Raw genomic sequence first — 25,016 nt, 5'->3', positions numbered from 1 at the left:
ACCATTTGGATGGCTTTTGTTTGTTTGTTTTTTGGGGTTTTTTGTTTGTTTGTATTTGTTTTTGTGTTTTTGAGATGGAGTCTTGCTCTGTCTCCAGGCTGGAGTGCAGTGGGGCAGTCTCGGCTTACTACAACGTCCGCCTCCTGGATTCACGCTATTCCCCTGCCTCAGCCTCCCGAGTAGCTGGGACTACAGGCATGCCTGGCTAATTTTTTGTATTTTAGTAAAGACAAGGTTTCAGCATGTTAGCCAGGATGATCTTGATCTCCTGACCTCATGATCCACTGCCTAGGCCTCACAAAGTGCTGGGATTACAGTTGTGAGCCACGGCACCTGACCTTGTTTTGTTTTTTAAATTAAAGAGAAAACCATTATATCCTCCAGTAGTAAAGGAGTTAGATGAAGTTTACAATATAATGGAGGATATAGATAATTCTTTTATGATATAAAGTCACGTAAGGATAGATGCGATGAAGAAAAATTAATCAAGGTAAAGAGATAGTGATGGAGGACTGCTCTTTTAAATTTATTTTCAAGTGTTCATTCAGGTAGTTTTCAAATAGTTGAAAAGAAATAATATGAAAAACCTCTTCACCCTACATCTTATCTGCTGAGTTACCACTTTTCCCAATCCAGTGAGTAGCTATTTTTATTATTTCTTATGTATTCTTCAGTGACTTTTTTTTTTTTTTTTTTTTGAGACAGAGTCTTGTTCTGTCACCCAGGCTGGGATGCAGTGGCAGGATCACAGCTCATTGCAGCCTCGACCTGCTGGGCTTAAGCGATCCTCCCACCTCAGCCTGTTGAGTAGCTGGGACTACAAGTGTGCGCCACCATGCCCAGCTAATTTCTTGTAGAGATGAGGTCTCACTATGTTGCCAAGGCTGGTCTTGAACTCCTGAGCTTAAGTGATCCTCTTCCCTCAGCCTCCCAAAGTTCTGGTATTACAGGCATGAACCACCATGCCTGGCCATGAATTTTTCTTCACCTCAAGCAAATATAAATATATATTTTGTGTCCCCTATATGACACAAAAAAATAGCCTCTTTATCCACTATGCTACACCTTGAGAACTGTCTTAGAGTGGTTAGGGAATCCCTCTTTCTGAGGTGACATTTAGCAGAGAGCTTGCATTAGGTAAGGAAGCAAGCCCGTAGGTATCTGAGTGGAGAGTATTCTACTCCGGTGCAGTGGTTTTGAGGCAGGAACGGGATAAGTGAATTTGGAGAACACCGTGGCTGAAGGTGAGTGAGGAAAAGGTGCTTATAGGAGGAAATGAGGTTGCACAGAGATTTTATTTGTTGATTTTAAGTACTATGAGTGTTCATTGGAGGATTTTGAGCAAAGCCAAAAAGTTGGGTTATATTTTTAAAGAATGGCTCTGGGTATTCTTTAAGCCACTGGGAACCATGAGATAAGCAAGGAAATGATTGGAATGATCTGGTTTAAGAGACGTTAATGGTTTAGAGTAGAGCAACAGTAGTGGCATTAGTGAAAATTATTAGGTTCTGGCTTTAAAGAGTCAAACATTTTGGACATGTTAAGTTTGAAGTGTCTGTTAAACACCCAAGTGGACACCTCAGGTAGGCAGTTGGAGATATGAGTCAAGAATTCAGAGGAGAGGTTTGGACTGAAGATAGTTAAATGTTAAGCATCACCAGTAGACTTAAAGGGATCTCTTGGGTAGGGAGTTAGATGGAGAAGAGAGTTGGGAATTGAGAATTGGTACTTTCCACATGGAAAGCTGAGCAAAAGAGAAGGTGCCATCGAGGAGGATTGAAAAGTGGCCAGTGAGGTGTGAGGAAACTGAAGAGTATATTGTCCCACAAGCCAAGTAAAGGAAGTATTTTTAGAGATAAGGAGTGACCTATATCACCTTTAATTACCTGAATACTTCCTAAGAAATCAGGCAGTATCCTCTTTCTTTCTGAATGGTCTCTGAGAAAGCAATTTCCTTTCTTCCATCTGGTTTATCAACATGAATGTTCACAGTTATTCTCCCCTGGAAACTATGAAATCTAAAGCCCTGAACAAAGTTTTACTCATAAAGAGGCCAATGCTGTTTCCTGCGTGGATGGGTATGGCCGCTGCTGCTGCCTCTGATGTTTGAACAGGAGAAGCGATGCTGTTGCATGGGAAGAATTTTTCAGGAAGCTAGTGATAGGCCAACTGCCTCAGAGCTTTGTTGTGGTAGCCAAGTGAGGTGGATGTAACAGCCAAATGAAAGGTATCATTGCAGGTAGGGGTCTCCTTCCCTTACTGCCCCAAGTGTGGTACCAACTTGATGGTGTTAGATTTGAAGAACCATGTTGGCAAATAAAAATATTTTTCATTTTGAGTCTGTAGGAATGGTTTTTTACTTCCTATGCATTCTATCCCCGTAGGCAGTTTTGCACATCATTTTATAATATTCTTGAGGGTAGAGAAAAGGGCTTGATGCTAGAAAGAGGATAAAAACAACCGGGCCGGGCTCAGTGACTCACACCTGTAATCTCAGCACTTGGGGAGGCCGAGGCGGGTGGAACACCTAAGGTCAGGAGTTCGAGACCGGCCTGGCCAACATGGTGAAACCCTGTCTCTACCAAAAATACAAAAATTAGCCAGGGGTGGTGGCGCAGGCCTGTAATCCCAGCTACTCAGGAGGCTGAGGAAGGAGAATCGCTTGAGCCCAAGAGAAGGAGGTGCAGTGAGCCAAGATTACATCACCGTACTCCAGCCTGAGCAACAAGGTGAGACTCCATCTCAAAAAAAAAAACAAAAAACCAAGTTTTAAGATAATAACTTTTTTCCCCAATCCTGAATTCATCCTTTAATTCTAAACAGTGTCCAAATAAAGAGACTTTAGGTAGAAAAGTAAGCAATTTAAAAGACTTGCTTACATTTTTTTCCCTAGGCCAGCCAGGAAGACTTTCTTCTTTTAACTAACTTTTTTCTGGAAGGTGTTCAACTGAGTACTGGTTTGTCACATGTTACACGGAATAGAAAAAGTGCAAATTCAAAGCTTAGGGACTGGTTAGGGGTTTTGAACGGTTGGCAGCCAGCTAGAAACTGATTTGAGGAAACAGGAGGGTAGGGGAAATGAGTCCCCTTGATGATAATAGGGATTAAGTGCAAAATACTTATTTTGGTGAAAAAGGAGCATCGCAAATACAGGACTTTCTGCAGTCAGCTTTTGGAGGCAGCGGGGCTATAACTGCACAACATTTAGGTATCTTGCAAACCTTATATAATATGATTTGCTGTGGTTGATCATTACATACTTCTCCTTGGATAAAAAGAAATGCACATAATGCATTGCATATTGAAGGCCCTTTTATTTTTTAATACTTTTTTATATTAAAAATCTAATCCTAATACATGGCAGAAAATTTAGAAAACAAGATTTTCTACCATTAAGTACTATTATAATCCCACTAGCCAGTAACCCGTGTTATGTAATCTTGTCTATTCTGGTTTAATTTGGTAACATTTTATCATGAAGTTAAACTTTTTGGCTCCAACTTTTAATGGTGGTATAGAATCTGTCTTCTGAAACATATCATCTACTTACATACAATTTATGAAAATTAAAGGTATTTTTAAAATTGCATTTTTGAAATTGTAAACAACAGGCCGGGCGCAGTGGCTTATGCCTGTATCCCAGCACTTTGGGAGGCCAAGACCGGCAGATCACTTGAGGTCAAGAGTTCAAAACCAGCCTGGCCAACATGGGGAAACCCCATCTCTACTAAAAATACAAAAATTAGCTGGGCTTGGTGGTACACACCTGTAATCCCAGCTACTCGGAAGGCTGAGGCAGGAGAGTTGCTTGAATCCAGGAGGCACAGGTTGCAGTGAGCTGAGATTGCTCCACTGTAGTCCAGCCTGGGCAGCAGAGAGAGACTCTGTCTCAAAAAAAAAAAAAAGTAAACAACACTGTAATGGACATTTCTAACTCTGAATTTCTGTGCAAATCAATGTTTTTCTTTGATTTCAACAAATTATGGTTAAAATACAATGCAGATACAAATGCAGAATTCTACTAATTAAACTTTTCCTAACTTCAATAAAATTACCACCTCCAGTTTATATCAGTTTATTCTTCTACCACTGGCATATGAAACTATGTGTGTTCCTTCAACCCTTCATCAGTGCTGAATATTGCATATCTTTTTTAAAATTTGCTTTCTTTTTTCTTTTTTTTGAGGCAAGGTCCCGCTCTGTTGCCCAGGCTAGAGTGGAGTGGTATGATCATGGTTTGCTACAGCCTTTACCTACTGTACTCAAGGGGTCCTACCCACTCAGCCTCCCAGGTAGCTGGGACTGTAGGCATGGGTCGCCATGCCCATCTAAGTTATTTTATTTTATTTTATTTTATTTGAGACGGAGTCTCGCTCTGTCTCCCAGGCTAGATTGCAATGGTGCGATCTCGGCTCACTGCAACTTCTGCCTCCCAGGTTCAAGCGATTCTCCTGCTTCAGCCACCTGAGTAGCTTGGATTACAGACACACACCACCACATCACCACACCTGGCTAATTTTTGTATTTTTAGTAGAGACGGGGTTTCACCATGTTGGTCAGGCTGGTCTCGAACTCCTGACCTCGTGATCTGCTCACCTCAGCCTCCCAAAGTGCTGGCATTACGGGTCTGAGCCACCCACCGCACTGGCCAAGATTTTTTTATTTTCCATAGAGACAAGGTCTCATTGTATTGCCTAGGCCGGTCTCGGACTCCTGGGCTCTAGCAGTCTTCCTGTCTCAGCCTCCCAAAGTGGTGGGATTACAGGCATGAGCCACCCAATCTGGACAGTTTTGCCACTTTGATAAACAACAACCAAAAAAAACCTTATTTAAATTTCTCTTACCGGTAATACTTAACATTTTTTAAAAATACGCTTATTGGCCATTGTATTTCCGATCTGAATTGCTTGTGTGTGTTCCTTTTGCTTGTTTTTCTGAAGGATTGTTCATCATTATATCCACTTGTGACAGATTCTAGGATCACCATACTTCTGTTGTATCACCCTGCTACCCTCACTTGTAACAGCTTTTGTGTAATAGATACTGTAAAAATTTTTTCCCAGATTGTCATTGCCTTTTAAATTTGTTATTTTTACCCAACAAAGATTTTAACAGGTGTGTAATCAAATTTCTCATTTCCTTTTTCTTATGAAATAATCTCACTACCCAAAATTTTATTAAATTCATGCCTGTCGTGTTTGTGATTTGAATTTTTACATACAAATGTGTTAATTGATAATTTTTTTTAGAATGTATTTAGTCACATATAGTCTGCTGTGTCAGTTTATTGTATAACTCCCCAGAGTTTTTACTTTCTTTTTTTTTTCTTTTTTCTTTTTACTATCTTTTTTTTCTTTTGTTTCACTTTGTCCTCCAGACTACAGTGCAGTGAGAGGATCTCGGCTCACTGCAGCCTCGATCTCTTGGGCTCGAGCGATCCTCCTGCCTGAGTCCCCCAAGTAATTGGGAATACAGGGCACGCGCCCCCATGCGCAGTTAATTTTTTTGTATTTTTGGTAAAGATGGGGTTTCACCGTGTTGCCCAGGCTGGTCTCAAGTTCCTGAGCTCAAGCTATCTGCCTGCCCAAGACTCCCAAAGTGCTGGGATTACAAGCGTGAGCCACGACGCCTGGCCCAAAGGTTTTACTTTCTAAACTATTTGTTTTTTAATTTCCTCTTTTCACTAGAATTAAATTGGGAGATACATTTTTGAGGGTGAGTGTGAGATGCAAGGAGCTCTCTGTTTTGGTGGGGTGGTTATTTTAGATTTTTTCTTTTTTTAAAATGGAAATTCTCAAATATACAGGAAAGTTGAAAGAATTTGACAGTGACCACTCATATACTCACCATGTTGATTCTACCAGTAACACAATACCAGTTTTATCACATACCTAGCCGTTTATTCATCATTGCATTTATCAGTGTATCTTGTATTTTGATGCATTTCAAAGTAAATTGCAGATATTAGTATTTGTGTGTGTCTGACTAAAGTGCTCTTAAATTAATTGAGGCTAATTATGTTTCAGTTTTACATTTTCTGAATGTACTATTGAAATATTTTCCAACCTATCACTGTTATATTAAAAAACACAGTTAAAAAATGAACATTCTGTTTTTCACTCCAGTAGTTTTGGTGAAGTAGGTGTTTCTCTAAACAGCTAGCTAACTACATTGACACAGATGATATTGAGTTATTCCTTTTGGGGGTAGGGCGCGCGCGCGCGCGTGTGTGGTGTCTACTTTTAAAGAGGAATGATGGCCGAGCGTGGTGTCTCCTGCCTGTAGTCCCAATACTTTGGGAGGCCGAGGCAGGCGGATCATGAGGTCAGGAGTTCGAGACCAGCCTCGCCATCATGGTGAAACCCTGTCTCTACTTTAAAAAAATACAAAAATAAGCCGGGCCTGGTGGCACGCAGCTGTAGTCCCAGCTATTTGGGAGGCTGAGGCAGGAGAATCGCTTGAACCTGGGAGGCGGAGGTTGCAGTAAGCCGAGATCACCCCACTGCACTCCAGCCTGGGTGACAGAGCAAGACTCCATCTCAAATAAATAAATAAATAAATAAATAAATAAATAAATAAATCCGAATGGTAAGTTGAATTTTGTTTTTGTTTTTAAAGCTAAAGAGCTATTTAGGGAAGCTTATGTTGTTTCTCTAATCCAGAGGTTCTACCCTTTAGTATCTAATCCAGGAGTAAATTATTTGTTCTAAATTTTATATCTTACTACATTCCACTTCCACTATCCCCCTACCCTTCTTTACCTACATAAGGAATTATATGTTGGGCCATTTAGTAAAAAATAAGAGCCCTTGCTTGAAGTTTTACCCTATGACTCCTTCCTTCCTTTCTCACTCCCTCCCTCTCACTCTGTCGCCCAGGCTGGAGTGCAGTGGCGTAATCGTAGCCTACTGCAACCCCAAACTCCTGGGCTCAAGCGATCCTCCTGTCTCGGCCTCCCAAAGCACTGAGATGATAGGCATGAGCCACCTCGCTTAGCCTTTACCCTATGATTCTAAGTGGTGTACAACAAATTCCGCAATGTTAAGGATCTACTATAAAGAATCAATAATTCAAAATTGAGGGCCGGGCATAGTGGCTCATGCCTGTAATCCTAGCAGTTTGGGAGGCCTTGGCAGGCGGATCACCTGAGGTTGGGAGTTCGAGACCAGCCTGACCAACATGGAGAAACCCCGTCTCTACTAACAATACAAAATTAACCGGGCGTGGTGGCGCATGCCTGTAATCTCAGCTACTTGGGAGGCTGAGGTAGGAGAATCCCTTGAACGCGGGAGGGGGAGGTTGCAGTGAGCCGAGATGGTGCCACTGCACTCCAGCCTGGGTGACAGAGCAAAACTCCACCTCGGAGGGGGAAAAAAAATTCAAAATTTATAAATTGGAGAGGTAGGAACAAATAGAATCCAACTTGGTGAAAGGTAATTAAAGTAAAATTTAGAGCTTTAGGGAGGGTACCATACCCTGGGGACAAGGGGATGGGACCGTTTGGTATCTAGCAGAAGCAGGTCTAGTGTTTACTATCAGTAACATTTAGAACATAACTCATTGGCTGGGCGCAGTGGCTCACGCCGTTAATCCCAGTCCTTTGGGAGGCTGAGGCAGGTGAATCACGAGGTCAAGAGATGGAGACCATCCTGGCTAACACGGTGAAACCCCGTCTCTACTAAAATTACAAAAATTAGCCGGGCGTGGTGGCAGCGCCTGTAGTCCCAGCTACTTGGAGGCTGAGGCAGGAGAATGGCGGGAACCCGGGAGGCGGAGCTTGCAGTGAGCTGAGATCGCGCCACTGCACTCCAGCCTGGGCGACACAGCGAGACTTCGTCTCAAAAAAAAAAAAACATAACTCATCACTAGAATCTGGCACCTTTTCCTAGTGGATATTGGGTTGATTCCAAATTAACATCCCCTGCCCTTCAAATATAATAAGATGACGGGTAAGAATCGTTCATCAAAGAATGCTGTGTTGACAACCATTTGCTTTCATCTACTTCTCAGATGTCTGCTCTTGCCACTAAGATTTCTAATGTTGGACTCTCTTGTGCTTGGGCCCAATTTGTAGTCTCCTCCTCCAGTCTGCGTTCTAAATCAGTACATTGTGCTTTTCCTGTGCTCTAATATCTTTTCTGTTTCTTTCTTTTTGATCTTCCTAGTCAACCTCATAGCCCACTCCTCCTACCCTCCCGTCTTGTCAGCCCATGCAGTCCAAGCTGAAGGAGTCTATTGGAGAGATTAGAAAATATACTTTTGTTTTTTGGGGTTTTTTTTTTTTGGTTGTTTGTTTTTTTAATGAGACGGAGTTTTGCTCTTGTCGCCCAGGCTGGAGTGCAATGCCGCCGTCTCGGCTCACTGCAACCTCTGCGTCCCAGGTTCAAGGGATTCTCCTGCTTCAACCACCCCATTAGCTGGGATCACAGGCGCCCGCCAGCACTTCTGGCTAATTTTTGTATTTTTAGTAGAGACAGGGTTTCTCCATGTTGTCAGACTAGTCTCAAACTCCTGACCTCAGGTGATCCACCCGCCTCGGCCTCCTAAAGTGCTAGGATTACAGGCGTCAGCCACCACTCCCGGCCTACATTTTCTTGATACAGTTAGGATAATTTCTTTATAGCTGTCATCATATCATCACCTTCTTTTATATTTTAAAATACCTTTATAGAAGGTGAAGCATTCTTATGTTTTCATTCACAAAGCAGTCATTTTAGTTGTAGTGGTATTTTGATAAAGGAAGGAATGTTGTTAACATTGTTTTATAAGGCAATTAAATTAGTAGTGCCTGGTTTTTTGCACTTTCTAGTTCTGTAGTCTTAATGGGGAGCACACCTGTAGTTTGCACCACTTGGCCTGAACTGAATCTGTGATTCAAAATATTCATATTCCTTAGTACTTCTAAATAATTCATGCAAAAAGTTGTGTTTCATTAACTTTCCATTTTTGTGTTCAGAGGTACCCTCCTACACAAAATAAAATTTGCCTTCTGCAATTCCCTGTTCATTTAGATATTATTAAAACTTTGAACTTTGTTTTCATAGCGTGAAAATGGAATATTAAGCACTTTGTTGTTTAAATTAGTGCTTCTGGCTGGATGTGGTGGCTCACACCTGTAATCCTAGCACTTTGGAAGGATGAAGTGGGAGGATCACCTGAGGTTAAGAGTTCAAGACCAGCCTGGCGAACATGGTGAAACCTCGTCTCTACTAAAAATACAAAAATTAGCCAGGCATGGTGGCAGGCACTTGACCATCCCAGCTGCCTGGGAGGCTGAGGCAGGAGAATCACTTGAACCCAGTAGGCAGAGGTAGCAGGGAGCTGAGACCGCACCATTGCACTCCAGCCTGGGCAAGAGAGCAAAAACTCTGTCTCAAAATAAATAAATAAATACATAAATCAGTGCCTCTTAAACTGTGTACAGTGGTATCTACAGAATTAAAAAAATATATATACAGATACCTATACCTTACCAGTTATATTATAAGTTGAAGTCTTCAAGTATGAAGCCTAGACATTAATAAATACATACGCACATAAAAGTGTGCTTGTGTGTACAAATCTCCACAAGCGATGCTAGGTCTAAGAGCCATTAGCTTAAGGTGACCTCCTTAACCAAGGGTGTTCTTCTGAGGAAATAAGATGGAACATCTAACAGTGGTGGTGAGCGGCTTCACTTTCAAAGTGAGGAGATGAATATTGAAACTTCATATGGATTGCTTATTGCAATTCAAGTCTGATTTATTTTATATTAAATGGATTGTGTTCTTTTTTTTTTTTTTTTTTTTTTTGAGACAGAGTTTCTTGGTGCCCAGGCTGGAGTGCAGTGGTGCGATCTCAGCTCACTGCAACATACACCTCCCAAGTTCGAGTAATTCTCCTGCCTCAGCCTCCTGAGTAGCTGGGATTACAGGCATGTGCCACTATGCCTGGTTAATTTTGTATTTTTAGCAGAGACGGGGTTTCACCATGTTGGCCAGGCTGGTCTCAAACTTCTGACTTCAGGTGATCCACCCTCCTCGGCCTCCCGAAGTGCTGGAATTACAGGGGTGAGCCATCACCATGGTCAGCCAGATTGTATTCATATTACTAAGTAATCAGAAAATTCCCAATGAATTTTATGTCAGATTTCTAATATGGCTATTGGCCTCTTGATAAAACTTCAGAAAAAGTTTGTATTGTGCCACTACTACCTATTAATGTTTGCTGAACATTTACTAAAGTTTCAGGCATCCATACAAGGTACAAGAGATACCAGGATTACTAATAATCACTTTACTCAAGCAACTCAGTTTATAAGGGAAAATAGACAAAAATAAATATATTTTGTACGAAGAAGTTTAGGAGTTGCTGTAGGTGTATATGAAGGGCAGCATAGGTGATGAGAATTGGGAGGCTGGGAATTCTATGGGTGTTTTCCTGGGGGAAGTGATTGCTGAGAAGCTCACTATGAAAGGTCTTAGGACTGCATAGAGCTTTCACTTTCAAATTCAGTTGAACATGGAACACAAGGGAGGGGCAGAAAAACATGGGGAGATAACAGGGCTTTTTACTCAAAACTGAAGAGTTTGAATTCCATCTTGAACTCTACAGGGAGCTATTGAAAATTGGGGAGTGAAATTATTAGATTTACTTTTATAAATGTAATTTTGATAGCTGGATGGAGGAAGGATTTGGAGAGTGGGAGGCTAGAGACAAGGGATTCAGGTAAAAGAGTTCTGCAGTAATTCATTGGTAAGTACCAGTGGGATAAGAGGAAAGGCACCAAGAAAGATGTTTAGGAGGTGGAATCAAAGGGACATAATGACTTACATAAAGAAAGCGGGAGTGGGAGATAAGCTATCTGGGCGGTTGGTGATGCCATTCACTAAGACAGGGAGAACAGGAAAAAAGGCACATTTCTTTAGATGAAAGGGTCATGTTTTTTAAAACTTAAATCTGAGGAGTCCGTGAGGACCTTGAACTGAAAATGACTAGTAAGCAGTTAGAGGGAAGGTCTGGATCTTGTCAAAAAGGTTTTGACTTGACATTATATGTGTGACATTATAATAAGCAATATTGGAAGCCCAGGGTTTTCAAAGAAGTCCCAAAGGGATTATGTATAGGGGAGTAGCCCCCTAAAAACAGAATTTAAAGAAAAAGTGACACTTTCAAAGAGATTGAGGAGTGCCCACAGAAGTGAGAGGAAACCAGAGTGATGTTTGTAGAAGGCAAGAATGGTCGAAGATATTGACAGGTAATTTAAGATAGCAATACTAGAGATCATTAGATTTAACAATTAGGAGGACATTTTCAACCATGAACTATTAGCACCATAGTTCAAATTCCAAACATTACTTTGACTTCAGAAATTAAAATTTACTAATATGTGGACTGAGTTCTGTTATAAAATTACTTTCTGTTTAGGTGATTTGAGTTTTTCTTTAATACATGTATGCACACCATACACTCTAGTACGTTTACTATAAGAAAATTCAAGCATAAGGAGGAAAATTATATTTTTAAAAAATGTATCTACCATTAGGTTTTGGGTTACTTCCACTTGTTGACTATTAATGCCAATAATCTTTTATCTATATTAGCTTCTTTTTACCCTCAAAGTTGCAGAAGCTCTTCTCTAAATGAAATATATCAATATTCTTTTTTTTTTTTTTCCAAGACAGTTCACTGTGTTGCCCAGGCTAGAGTACAATGGCACAATCTTGGCTCACTGTGTCCTTGACCTCCTGGGCCCAAGCAATCATTCTGCCTCAGCCTCCCTTGTAGCTGGGACTACAGGTGCATGTCACCACACCTGGCAATTTTTTTTTTTAATTTTTTGTAGAGACAGGGTGTCACTTTGTTGCCTAGGTTGGTCCTGAATTCCTAGGCTCAAGCAGTCCTCCCACCTTGGCCTCCCAGAGTTCAGTATTCTTTAGGCTGGCTGTGCCTAGCGATTCCCTCCCTTAAGAGAATTCTTGTATTTCACCTTCTCCATCAAACTACAAAGAAATTCCATTGGACTATTACATACCTCATGGCGTAGATATATGTAATAGCCCTAGGTATGTACATACCTCTGGTAAAGATAAACCTAATCACTTTAAACATCCATAGCTTAAGAATTACAGTGTATGAAAGAACAGTCTTGCCAGTGCAATGAATATTTAAAAATTTTAGACAAAAGATAGACCCGATTGTTTATATAATTTACTAAGGTGTATGAAAGTCATAATGATGCTATCTTTTTTGAGATAGAGTCTCGCTCTGTTGCCCAGGCTGGAGTGCAGTGGCGCAATCTCGGCCCACTGCAACCTCCACCTGCCAGGCTCAAGCAATTGTTCTGCCTTAGCACCCCCAGTAGTGGAGATTACAGGCACCCACCACCACACCCAGCTAATTTTTTATATTTTTAGTAGAGATGGGGTTTCACCACATTAGCCAGGTTGGTCTCAAACTCCTAACCTCAGGGTGACCCACCCTCCTCGGCCTCCCAAAGTGCTGGGATTACAGGTGTGAACCACCATGCCCGGCCTATAGTGATACTATCTTAATTAAATTAAAATACAAAAGCACTTAATTTTCTTTTGATTAAATTTTTATTTTCCTCATGCATTATTTTATCAGCTATTCTGCATGTTTATATACGGCAAGTATGAGATATTTAACGAAAGCCATCCTTAAGGTAAATAATAGTGTCATTTGTTGGTTTGAGAACTGAACTAGCTAGAGTACCACTAGCCACGTATGAATGTGTAAATTTAAATTAATTAAAATTAAATGAAATTTAAAATTCATCTTTTTAGTTGTATTAGCCGTATTTCAAGTGCTCAATAGTTAATATATGGCTTGTGGCTAATGTATTGAACAGGAACATTTCCATCATCATAATCTGTTGCACAATGCTGGTATAGAGATATTTATAAAAATTATAATTTAACATGAAGATAAAAATGAAAACTGCATAATTTAGGCTAGTAATTAGCAACTTACTGTTATACAGTAAAGTGTGTTAGTGATATATTCACTAAATACATTCTTGCTTAAAATAGACCCTGAGACTTTTCAGTTTCTACACTTGGAAGTTTCAATTCAGTTTTCATATGTTATACTGACGCTGTGATGGAAGTGATTTGTACCCACCTCCCAGATAGTTAATGTGTAGTGAATCAGAAAAGGTATTGAAGATGAACAGAAACCGTTTTTAAAGGGCACAAGAATTAGCGATATGCTAAAATTAATTGCAGGCACATGACAGAGAAATGGTTGTCATGAGGGAGCTAAGAAGAGTGAATCAAAGCGCTTGGCTATCAGGTTCTTACAGACCCTAAACTTAGACTACTTTCTTCCCAGTGTCACTCCCTCCTGTAGACAGTTTCAGCTCTTTGAAATGACTTTGTATGTCTTTTCCTGCTCCTAGTGCTCTGTGATCTGACAGTTTTTCAGATTTATAGTTATTTAGTGAACCTGGAGATAGTTTACTATTCCTTCAGATTCTAGGTTTCTAATCCATGCTGTACCCCAGTTTACTAAATTTGCCTCATTTCTCTAGATTGATCTGCTGATTTTTGGTCAGCTGATTCTTGGTTTTTGTTTTTAATAACTGATTGATTCTTTCTTGTCTGGGAACTTCTCAAGGAGAGAATTTTGGAGCCTGCTGGTGGCCAAACAGGAAGCTGAGAAGATTGAAAGTAGGCGGAAATGTACATGAACTGTCAGCATTTATTGCCCAGAGTGTCAGAGAACTTCTTGTTAAGTTAAAACGTATTCCTTGTCAGTCATATCCAACTGTAGCCAAATCTGAGACTGGCGTAATCACCTGCATCATTTTAAGGTATATTTAAGAAAAATACAAAGGAGATAGTGATTTGTGGGAAAAGCCCCGTATTTGGTAGCTGAAGGTCCAGATTTGAATCTAGGTGGTTGCTGTTTATACTAGATTTGTAACCTTGAATAAGCCTTTAACTTTAGTTTTCTTAAGGGAAAAATGTTTCTTGAATGCTTGTTTTGGGAGTTAAATGAAAGAATGCAAGTAATTAATAGAAGCAGTTAGCGCAGTTACTGGCACAAAGGAGGTACTTGATAAATGTCTGAATCTAAGTCTTAATTGATTTTTTGGTGTAAAGCAACAAAATTATGCTTTAATAAGGGTAGTACAGTTTTACAAAAGCAAACAAATCATACTTAACATTTTTCATAAATTGGCAGGGAAAACCTAGCAAGAAATATGAATGCCTAGATAATTTATAGAAAAGTATAACTTATTTTTTCTTAGGTATTTTCTTTTAAGCATTTTATTGAATGGTTTTTATGAAGAAATCTTTTATTAACTCGCTGGCTTGCTAGCTTTTCCTGTCAAATCTAAGTCTTCTGTGAAAAATATGTAATAAACTCAGACACAGAATGTGCGGCTTGGCATTTGCAATATCATCTTCACTTATTTTTGTGAGAGGTGTTTTTTTTTTCTTATTTTTAATGCTATTTCAGATTTAAGTTGCAGCTGATATTTTTTCTTTATACCTATTTGCTTTAATTGCCTTTTACAAAAGAATTAATGATATATATGGCAGATGATAAAGGTAAAATTTAGAGTAGTCATTCCAGAATAATCATGAGCATATGAAAGCAGAAATTTTCCCAGTAATGAGTTTGTTCACATGAGCATGAAACAAGTATCTTGGTAAGTATCCAAAAAAAGCACAGCTGTGGATTTATTTTTTGGAGTAGCTATATAAATAAGGGTGGAGATTTAAAATAAATGAATTTTTTCCAAGACTATATTTCATTCTGTATGCCAGATCACATTAATTTTACAGCAGAGCTGAATTTTCGAATGTGTTCTAAGCATACATTAGTTTCGCAAAGATATTTCCCTAGACCACCGCAGCCGAAACAGCACCACCTGAGTTATCCTGTCCTGTTTGCTTTTTCGTGTTTCTTTCTTCCCACCGCCCCTGAAGTTTTCTTATTCATTTATTTAGCTATTTGTTTATTTTGCTTCTATGAGATTAGGAAATTTTTCTATATTGATCCACTCTCTTTCCCCAGTATCTTATGGTGCTTACGACTTGTGAATGAAGAAACAAACTGGGTTTTATTTTATAGTACTCTATAAAATGAGGTCCTCATGTATAATCGGTATATAATGTTTATGTCCATTTTCTAGAACTTGAAGAATTTTTGTAGCTAAAAACAATTATGTATGTATACACACATATATTTGAAATTCTTAGAACAGTGCCTGACTCATATTAAGTCATCAATAAATGCTACCAATTATGAATAAAACCATTTGCTTTTATAATATGTGATTTGCATTTTTTTATCCTGAGTTATTATGACATATGTTTGGACTTTATTTGATAATGAATCCTTAGTGGAAATGCCACCCCAAATTATTTCCTTCATTTTCAGAAATATGTGGCATCAAAAGACAGACTTCTGGTGTTGAGGGTATATTTTCTATTAGGGACTTTTTAGGGGTAAAAATGTGAAATAGGATTCCTGAATTTATACATTTGTTTAACATTGTATCTTTTAGATACTTTGTATGATGGGGTAAAAAGACATGGCCAAATTACGGATGCCAGTTGATGCAAACCCTTAGTGTGTTTATTTTAGTTGATAAGCTTTACTCCTGGTTCAGATTACAATTTTGTAAGGTAAAGTTTATCCCTTTTACCCCCCTTTGTTTATATTTTCATTGATTTTATTAAGAAAACCGGATCTTCTTTCTCCTACGATTTATTCTTTCAGGAAACAAAGCGAGGCCCTGGGCCAACCCCATGGAGATGATTGTCACCCTTTCATGCCTGTTAGTACCAAAAGAAAAGTTGTCACATGGATGCCTAAGTAGATAATATCTTATTAAAATGAGAAATGCATAGACTAAAGGAAAGCATTTTCTACTGTGTAGACTCATAGTCCTAAGGTGAGGCCAGCTATTTCTTTCTCTTCAATAGCAGGAGTTGTAGGGTAAGAGGAGGTTTATTCTCTGTAAAGCCATCTGGTGATGAATCAACCAGCCAATTGCCAGGATATAAGGATAGACTGCCCTTAACATGTGTTTTAGCTCAAGTGATTGTATACACTGACTATCATTTATATAGTAATGATTTTTTTCTCAGGCTTAATAGTCTGAGTAAACCAGTTTCTTTTTATGGGTGATGTGGTGCACCATTTTGTAGTTCTCTTGTAATGCTGTCATATATCAAGTGCACTGTTTATTATTGCCTGTCTTGACTTAAGTATTATAGTAATTAACATCATTCAGACCCCTCTTGCCATCGTTCCTCAATTTAAATGATATGTGACTAGGAGTAACGTTTTAAATATATATATTTATATAAATTTTATGTAAATATTATATTTATATTTATATATCTATATATATTTATATGTGTGTGTTTTGAAACGGAGTCTCACTCTGTCTCCCCTGCTGGAGTGCACAGTGGCAAGGTCTCAGCTCACTGCAAGCTCCACCTCCCAGGTTCACGCCATTCTTCTACCTCAGCCTTCCAGTTAGCTGGGACTATAGGTGCCCGCCACCATGCCCAGCTAATTTTTTGTATTTTTAGTAGAGACAGGGTTTCACCGTGTTAGCCAGGATGGTCTTGATCTCCTGACCTCGTGATCCGCCCACCTCAGCCTCCCAAAGTGCTGGGATTACAGGCATGAGCCACCGCGCCCAGCATAAAGTATTTTGCAGTAAAATGTACATATTTTTGAAACCTGTGTAGTGAAGCTATGTGCTCTGCTCAATAACTGCAGAGTTTTTCTTTGTTTCATGTTTATTTAGAATGTAAAACTTAGATATTAACATTTTAGTCCATTAAATCATGAAAAGAACTCTGATTTAGCAGGAAAGTCAGTTTTTAAAGTTAATGATAGCTTTAAATGTAAATGTAATGATAGTTCCCTGTAAATGGAACTATGATGCTGGGCCAGTGTTCACATCTTTCTGACACCCAAGTGTCTGAGCTTTAAACTTTTCTCAGATCGCTGGTGAAAACAGCTTTATGTGACAAAAAGATAAAGACTAAGAAAGAGACAACCGAAGAGGACTATAACTAGGATTTAATGGCTAGATTTAATTGCTGTCAAAGGTTAGATGATTAATTTCACCTCCTGCCCCTGGAGATTTCTAGGTTATCCTCGCTTCAAGACTTATAGCTGCTCCAAAGCTACTCATTCATTGAAAATAGCTTGTCAGATGCTCACTGTAGATGAAACATTGGGGTAGGCTCAAGGGATACAATGATGAAAAAATGTTTCTGTATTTCAACTCTGTGCTGATTTAGAATGATACCATCCCCACTGTCACCATCCATGTCCGGAGTAATGACAACCTCCTGTTGTTCTAGTAACACCCTAGGCTTATCTCTGTCGTGGCATCTGCTAACTACTGTTCCCTGCGGTAGTGAGTTCCTTGAGGCAAGATTTTTTTGTTTGTTTTACCTTTGTGTGTCCTTGATCCTCAAAAGTGCCTGGATTCCACAGCCTTCTCAATAGCTGTTGAAAGAAGGGAGGGATGGAGGAAGACAGTTGTGCTGCCTTCAAAGAGCTCATCAACCTGAGGTGTAATCATATCGTTACAGTATATAATTATTAATGCAAAAAATTATAGTTTAAATTCTAGCATAATAAATGTTTGAACAAAATATTGTGGGATTACAGAGGAAAGAATGGCTAACTGTGCCCTGGGGGAATGGGAATAAACTTACCAAAAAGCAAATCTGTTAGTTTTGTACCTTCTCATACTCTTTGAGATTTCCTAAATGCTGAAATTAATAAGCACAGAAGATAGAGACTGATAAAATTTTGTATTATGTCTAGTCTGCTTTCGAGAATAAGTACTACAGTATTAGAAGAGATACTGAAGGCCAGGCATGGTGGCTCACACCTGTAATCTCAGCACTTTGAGAGGCTGAAGCAGGTGGATTGCTTGAACTCATGAGTTCACGACCAGCCTGGGCAACATGGCAAAACCCTGTTTCTACAAAGAATACAAAAATTAGCTGGGTGTGGTGGTGCACACCTGTAGTCCCAGTTACTCAAGAGGGTGAGGTGAGAGCCCGGAGCTTGAGCTTGGGAGTTGGAGGAGGCAGAGAGCTGAGATCTTGCCACCCAACTCCAGGCTGAGCAATAGAGAGCCAGATCTTGTCTCAGTAAAAAAAAAAAAAAAGAAGAAGAAGAAGAAGAGGAAGAGGAAGAAGAAGAAGAAGAAAAGACAGTGAGGATTGCTGATATGGAAAAATGGAAAAATTTGGGGGTTTGCTTTAGTTATATTATTAATCACTTTAAATGAAGTGCTGGAATTACAGGCATGAGCCACCACACTCAGCATAAAGATGGTTTTAATTCTGTCATTGATCTATTTGTCTTCTGTATGTTATGTGTTTTTTCTTTTATTCCTTTATTATTGTCTTTTTAAAAATTTAACTTTTTGTGGTGTATCATTTTGATTTCCCTTTTCTTTCTTTTACTGTCTATTTTTAATGTATTTTCTTAGTGGTTACCTTGGCAATTCCAATTAATATCTTAAACTTATAAGCCTAGTTTGAATATATCAATTTAGTTTCAAGAGTATACAAATATTTCATTTGTGTACATCTCCATTCCTCCCCTGTAATATTGTAATTGTCACAAATTACACCTTTATACATTCTCTTTCCAGTAACAGATTATAATTATTGCTTTATGAACTTGCTTATTAAACCCTACAAGAAAAACAAGTTACAAACCATATGAAAAGTATGAAAACAGTGGATTTACATTTCTCTTTATAGACACCTTTATCAGTGGTTTTAAACATTTTTATCACAGTTTTAAGTTACTGTCTAGTGTCCTTTCATTGCAGCCCGAATGTCTTTCACATTTTTTGTAGGGCACTGTACTGGCACACGCAAAAAAACAAAACTGTCAGCTATTGTTTCACTGGAAATGTATTACTTTCTGCTTGCTTTAAAATACGTATATATATATATATATATAAAATACATATATATACTTGAAAGATAGTATTGCTGGGTATAAAATTCTTTGGTTGACAGTCTTTTTTTTTCTTCTCCTTTCCCACTGTTGATCCTACTGCTTTCTAATCTCCATAGTTTCTGAGAAGAAATCTGCTATTTATCTTGCTGAGGCTCCATTGTACGTGAAGAATCACTTCTGTCACTGTTTTCAAAATTCTTTCTATTTCTTTAGGTTCTGACAATTTGATTGTAATGTTTTTTGTGTAGAGCTCTTTGAGTTTATCTGCTGGTAGTTTATTGAGCTTCTAGGATGTGTGTAGTGATTTATTTTGGAAGTATTTTTCCATTAAGACTTCAAATACTTTTCTGTCATATTTCCTTCTGGGACACCTATAATGTATATGTTAGTATATTTGATGATATCCTGCTGGTGCCTCAAGCTCTGTTCATTTTACTTCATTTGTTTTTCTGCTTCTCATATTGAAGATAAGACAACCTCAGTATTCTTATCTTCAGGTTCACTGAACCTTTCTAACTCTGCTCATATCTGCTTTTGAGCCCCTCTAGTGAGTTTTTCTTCCGTTATTCTGCTTTTCAGCTCCAGAATTTGTTTGGTTCCTTTTCATAATTTCTGTCTTCCTACTGATATTCTCGTTTTTCTCATACACTGTTTTGCTAATTTTTTTGTTGATGGTTTTCTTTAGCTCATTCAACATATTAAAGACAGTAGATAGTTGATGTAACACCTTCGACTTATAACTACAATGGGTGTTAACAGGAGAGATTCTATCAAGTCTTTTTTGTTGTTTCATTATTTTCATTATGTTATTTTTTATTTTTTGAGAACTGTACTTTTTATCTTATTTTTATTTATTCATTTGTTTTGAGACAGTGTTTCACTCTTTTGCCCAGACTGGAATGCAGAGCTTGATCATGGCTCACTGCAGCCTCAACCTCTTGGATGCCACCATGCCCAGCTATTTTTTTTTTAATTTTTCATAGATGTGAGGTCTTACTATGTTACCCAAGCTGGTCTTGAATTCCTGGGCTCAAGGAATCCTCCCGCCTCCACCTCCCAAAGTGGTGAGATTACATACATGGGCTATCCTGCCTGGTGAGAACTAGACCTTTTAAACATTATGTTGTGGTACATCTGGAAATGTAATTCTTGCACTCTCCAGGGATTGCTGAATCTTACTTGTTCAGGGTTGAAGTGATTATCTGTCTGTGACTTTTGTAAACAGTTTTTGCAAGGTGTGTAGTTTTTGTTATATGTGGTCACTGAAGTTTCTTGTGTTTCCTCTGTGGTCAGCTATTGACCTAATAAATATTGCTTTAAATATCTGGCCTCAAAAAGGAGAAAGAAAAACAAAACACACCTACAATTTCTTTATGTAATAAATTCCTTGGAAGTTTCTTAGGCCCGTGGGTATTGAAGTGCTGGTGGCCGGTTTTTGTGTTGGTTCCTCGGTAATCAAAAGCAGCAGTGAGATCATGCAATCCAGTATTTGGAAGACTAGGTCCTTTTTGTGTACCTTGGCTCCAGGAAGCCACACTAGGCATGCAGGAGGCTGTCTCTAGGCTGCTTCATGGAGCTGTGGGGTTGTGGCTGTGGAATGAGTGATAGCTGCTACCATGAAAGATGGAAATTCCATGACATTTATCACCCTCTTTTTTTTTTTTTTTTTTTTTGAGACGGAGTCTCGCTCTGTCGCCCGGGCTGGAGTGCAGTGGCCGGATCTCAGCTCACTGCAAGCTCCGCCTACCGGGTTTACGCCATTCTCCTGCCTCAACCTACTGAGTAGCTGGGACTACAGGCGCCCGCCACCTCACCCGGCTAATTTTTTGTATTTTTTAGTAGAGACGGGGTTTCACCGTGTTGGCCAGGATGGTCTCGATCTCCTGACCTCGTGATCCGCCCGTCTCGGCCTCCCAAAGTGCTGGGATTACAGGCTTGAGCCACCGCGCCCGGCCTATCACCCTCTTTTACTGTACGCCAGAGTTCCAAAATAGTCACTTCTGATAATTTCTGTCAATTGCATCTTTAGATGATATCTTCTTGGCTTTTTTTTTTTTTCTTACAGGCGGGATACCTGAAATGCAGAAACATAATGTATATATTTTTGCAGTCATTTAGAAAGCATGAGAGACTGGTAATTTAACTCAGAAAGTATACTCTAAAACCCGTGTCTATCTGAGTAACCCAGAAATTCTGGAAAGAAATGTACCTGCTATCACCTCTGGTTAAGACCTTGGTCATATTCTGTACAAGTTGGAAACCCAAAGGCTCCTTTCCCACCATTTAGAGGAACCTGAGTTGAATCATGTGCCTTGGCTACTGAAGAAACTACTAAACTACTAACCAGGTTTCAATTTTATCCATGTGTTTGGTCCATTGATCTGTTTGTCTATCTTTTCTTTTTTTATTTTATTTATTTTTTTTTTTTTTTGAGACAGAGTCTTGCCCTGTCACCCAGACTGAAGTGCAGTGGCACCATTGCAGCTCACTGCAACCTCTGCCTCCCGGGTTCAAGTGATTCCCCTGCCTCAGCCTCCCAAATAGCTGGGATTATAGGCGCACGCCACTACGCCCAGCTAATTGTGTATTTTTAGTAGAGACGGGATTTCTCCATGTTGGTCAGGCTGGTCTTGAGCTCCTGACCTCAGGTGATCTGCCCACTTCGGCCTCCCAAAGTGCTGGGATTACAGGCATGAGCCACCACGCCCACCCATGAGATGGATTTTCGTATAAAATTGTGTGAAAAGTTCATTAATATGGTTTCAGATTCCATATTGCAAATAACCTTCAAGAAACTACTGCTTGTATAATTTTTATGTAGTATCAAAGAAATTACAAAATAATTACAATTATTTGAAAAAACGTGTTAAAATACCTCTCCTTTTTCCATCTGTTTGTATGAAGCCAGGTTTTCTTTATATATCATTCAATTAAGCAGTATATGGCAATGAATTAAATTCAAAGCTGATATCAGGTTTTGTTTTTTAAGGTAGACATCAAAGAGATTTGAAGAATGTAAAATAGTGCTACCTTTCTTACTTATTTTTGTTTTGGAAAATATGGCTACTTTGTCATAGAAATGTTAGTAATTTTTAAATGAAATTGGATTATTGTTATTTTTAATGAATTAATAAATACCAGTTTCATTTCTAATATGTAAAATATATATATATGTATATGTGTGTATTGCCCATGTAAACAAATGCTCTTTAGAGTTCATTTTTTAAAGAGTTTAAAAGGGTCCCAAGAACAGAATGTTTCAGAATTGCTGCCCTAGGAAAATGTATTAAGAAAATAAAGTACACGTGAGGAAAAAGAAATTGAAATTGCATTCTGTGGTTTACACTTGGTAGACAAAGGAGCAGTTTATTTGGTCAACGTAGTTCTTAATCAGGTATCATATATACTCACTGAATTCATTGTGTCTTTCTCAAACCATTTGTACCTAAGACATTTATTGGTACAGTATTGCTATTTTTCTGATGCTAACATGATGCTAACATGAGCATTTACTTGAGGATTATAGACCTTTATAAACTATGCTAAAAGGCTTTCAGAAGTATGAAAACTATAAAAGTTTGCTAGTTGAGCACCTACTTACTACCTTAATCTCTTCCTTTTTAATTGTACTCTTAATCAATTCTGTGGGCTTACTTCACTGATGAGAATTTAGTATATATGTATATATTTCCTGGGACCTGTGGACAGTTCATTTAGTCAAGTATAAATGTGAATGAATGCAGTTCTATTCTTAGGCCTTCCAGTGTTTGGTGAATAGCCCACTAAAGCTGAAAATATCTGAATGTATATTTTTCTTCATGTTTCTCTTCAGGATGACGTAGCTTTGCCAAAGACTTAGAAGCTAAGCAGAAAATGAGCTTAACATCCTGGTTTTTGGTGAGCAGTGGAGGCACTCGCCACAGGCTGCCACGAGAAATGATTTTTGTTGGAAGAGATGACTGTGAGCTCATGTTGCAGGTAATTTTGTCAGCCTTCTCTGTATGTGTTTATTTAAAACTTGAGATTAGTATATAATCTTTTTCTACTCCTTTAGAAAACAGTGCTGTTTAGATTTGAACTTTCTCTCCTTTTAGCTCCAGCTATCATTCTAATTAATTTTTTGTCCCCTTGAATCACCAAAAAAAAAAGTTCTAAGTCTTGAGGATTGTATTTTGAAAAATAAGTTCTCAGAATAAGGAAGTTTATTAGTAAGTAGAAAGTTTCCCATTATACACTTTTAAAATAAGACATTGCAAAAATCAGTACAGCATGGAGTAAAACTGAATTTTGATCACTGATACTTCAGTGATAAAGGAAGTTAGTTTCAGCACTTTTAGAGACGTTCATTATGATGCCTGCCAGGAGTTCAAGCATAAGTAAAAATTGTTGACTATTTTTAAAAGCAAATTTTATTGTGTATATTTAAGGTATACAATGTGATGTTATGTGATACATACAGATAGTATAAAAGTTACCGTAAGTTACTCCAAGTAAAATAGATCCTCAAGAGTACACAGCCTCAGGAAGAGGGTCTCTAGGAGTTAGAATCAGATGGAGGAGGCATAGACTCTTCAGGGAAAACACTATAAAACAAGCTCATCCAACCTGGGGCCCAGGATGGCTTTGAATGTAGCCCAACACACATTCATAAAGTTGCTTAAAATATTATGAGGTTTTTTGGTAATTTTTTTTTTTTTTTTTTAGTTCATCAGCTCTTGTTAGTGTATTTTATGTGTGGCCCAAGACAATTCTTCTTCTTCCAATGTGGCCCAGGGAACCCAAAAGATTGGACACCCCTGCTATAAAAGGACAGGGACTAGAGTCTTTCATTCTTGCCAGAAGTTTAACAGGAAAAAAGGCCTGGTCAAAATTGTCTGTCTTTGCAGTTTTACGCTCAGATCAGCTAAGGTTTTCCCATTAGTATCAGAAACGTGATTAAGTTAGCAGTCTTTGTTAGGATGTAAATTATACATTTCTGAGGGATTTTTATTACATTTTCATTGAAATATCCAAATGGGTTGTGAACTCAAGTTGTCATGCACCTTCTGGTTAAGCTTAATTTGAGGAAATGTGAATTTGATTATGTAGAAATGAAAACAGATGAATGCTTAAGTGGTTAGATATCCATTACATATTCTTCCTGTTCCCTCAGTTTTCCTTGACCCAATCACTACATATTATGTTCTGTAATCTTGGTCTTCTGCTGAATTCCTGTGGTGGGTGCTGAAACACATTAATACTTGACATACATTTCATAATAAGTAGAAACATAGGATTTTTTTTTCATTGGCTGCTTATTTTAAAAAATAGTTACACAAATGGGATTGTCTTATTCTGTGAATACTAAACTGATCTTCTTTGCCTTGAGTTCCTGACTACTCTTCTTGAAAAGTTGTTACTGTCTTTATTAAACAAACAAACGATATATTCTTGGGATCCCACATAACAGGCCCACTCCTCACTCCCTCATCCCCAGAGTTGTAATGGCATCTCACTCGACTCAGTGGACTCTGTTGTTCTCTTAAGTGTGCTCTATCTTTTGCTGTAGGTGTTTATGTACTGTCAGTGTTCACCATAAGCAGTTGGAGGGCAGGGTACACTGTAGATTAAGGATATTCCAGATTTCAAACAAGTTGTAGACATAGCGAAGCAGCCTGTCCTAAATTACTTCCTCCGCGTATCATTTTTTCTCAATATCCCTGATCTGTGTTTATCACACTCCTTTGAAAGCCACCATTCTCTGGCTCCATGAGCAGCTGTTCGACTCCTTTATTCCTGTATCTAATAGTAACGTTTCACTTTACTTTGGAATTTACCTTTTCTCAACTCTAATTTGATTTTTTTTCTTTGAATTTCAGTCCATTGTCCAAAGGATTTCTGCCGTTTTTCTGTGTACTCTTTTCCTCAGAGACAGATTATTTATGAGGATCCATTAAGTATTTATTGAGAGCCTACATGTACTTGAAATCTCACTTCTCTTACAACATTTGGAGGTTTTATCCTTAGACTAGATCAACTTGATAAATCGACAATGTGGTGAAATT

The 25,016-nt window shown here is 38.6% G+C and overlaps 1 protein-coding gene across 12 annotated transcripts in view; it reads left to right on the top strand.

Annotated features, from left to right (window-relative positions):
* The window catches only part of CEP170 (centrosomal protein 170), a 137,524-nt gene that overhangs the window by 5,655 nt on the left and 106,853 nt on the right, over positions 1–25,016 (top strand). For 11 of the 12 annotated variants that reach the window (XM_010353263.2, XM_010353262.2, XM_010353261.2 and 8 more), the window contains exon 2: positions 22,805–22,950. In XM_010353263.2, coding sequence (XP_010351565.2) covers positions 22,846–22,950 — 105 coding nt within the window. In that variant the 5' untranslated portion in view covers positions 22,805–22,845. Of the gene's footprint in view, positions 1–15,776; positions 15,794–22,804; positions 22,951–25,016 lie in introns of those variants that run through there. The other variant, XM_030935735.1, reaches the window with a different exon arrangement.

The sequence above is a fragment of the Rhinopithecus roxellana genome, chromosome 8 (genome assembly GCF_007565055.1).
Source record: "Rhinopithecus roxellana isolate Shanxi Qingling chromosome 8, ASM756505v1, whole genome shotgun sequence".
In the NCBI taxonomy this organism is placed as follows: domain Eukaryota; kingdom Metazoa; phylum Chordata; class Mammalia; order Primates; family Cercopithecidae; genus Rhinopithecus; species Rhinopithecus roxellana.
The sequence above is the reverse complement of the archived record's forward strand: the minus strand, read 5'-3'. Positions and strand labels throughout refer to the sequence as shown.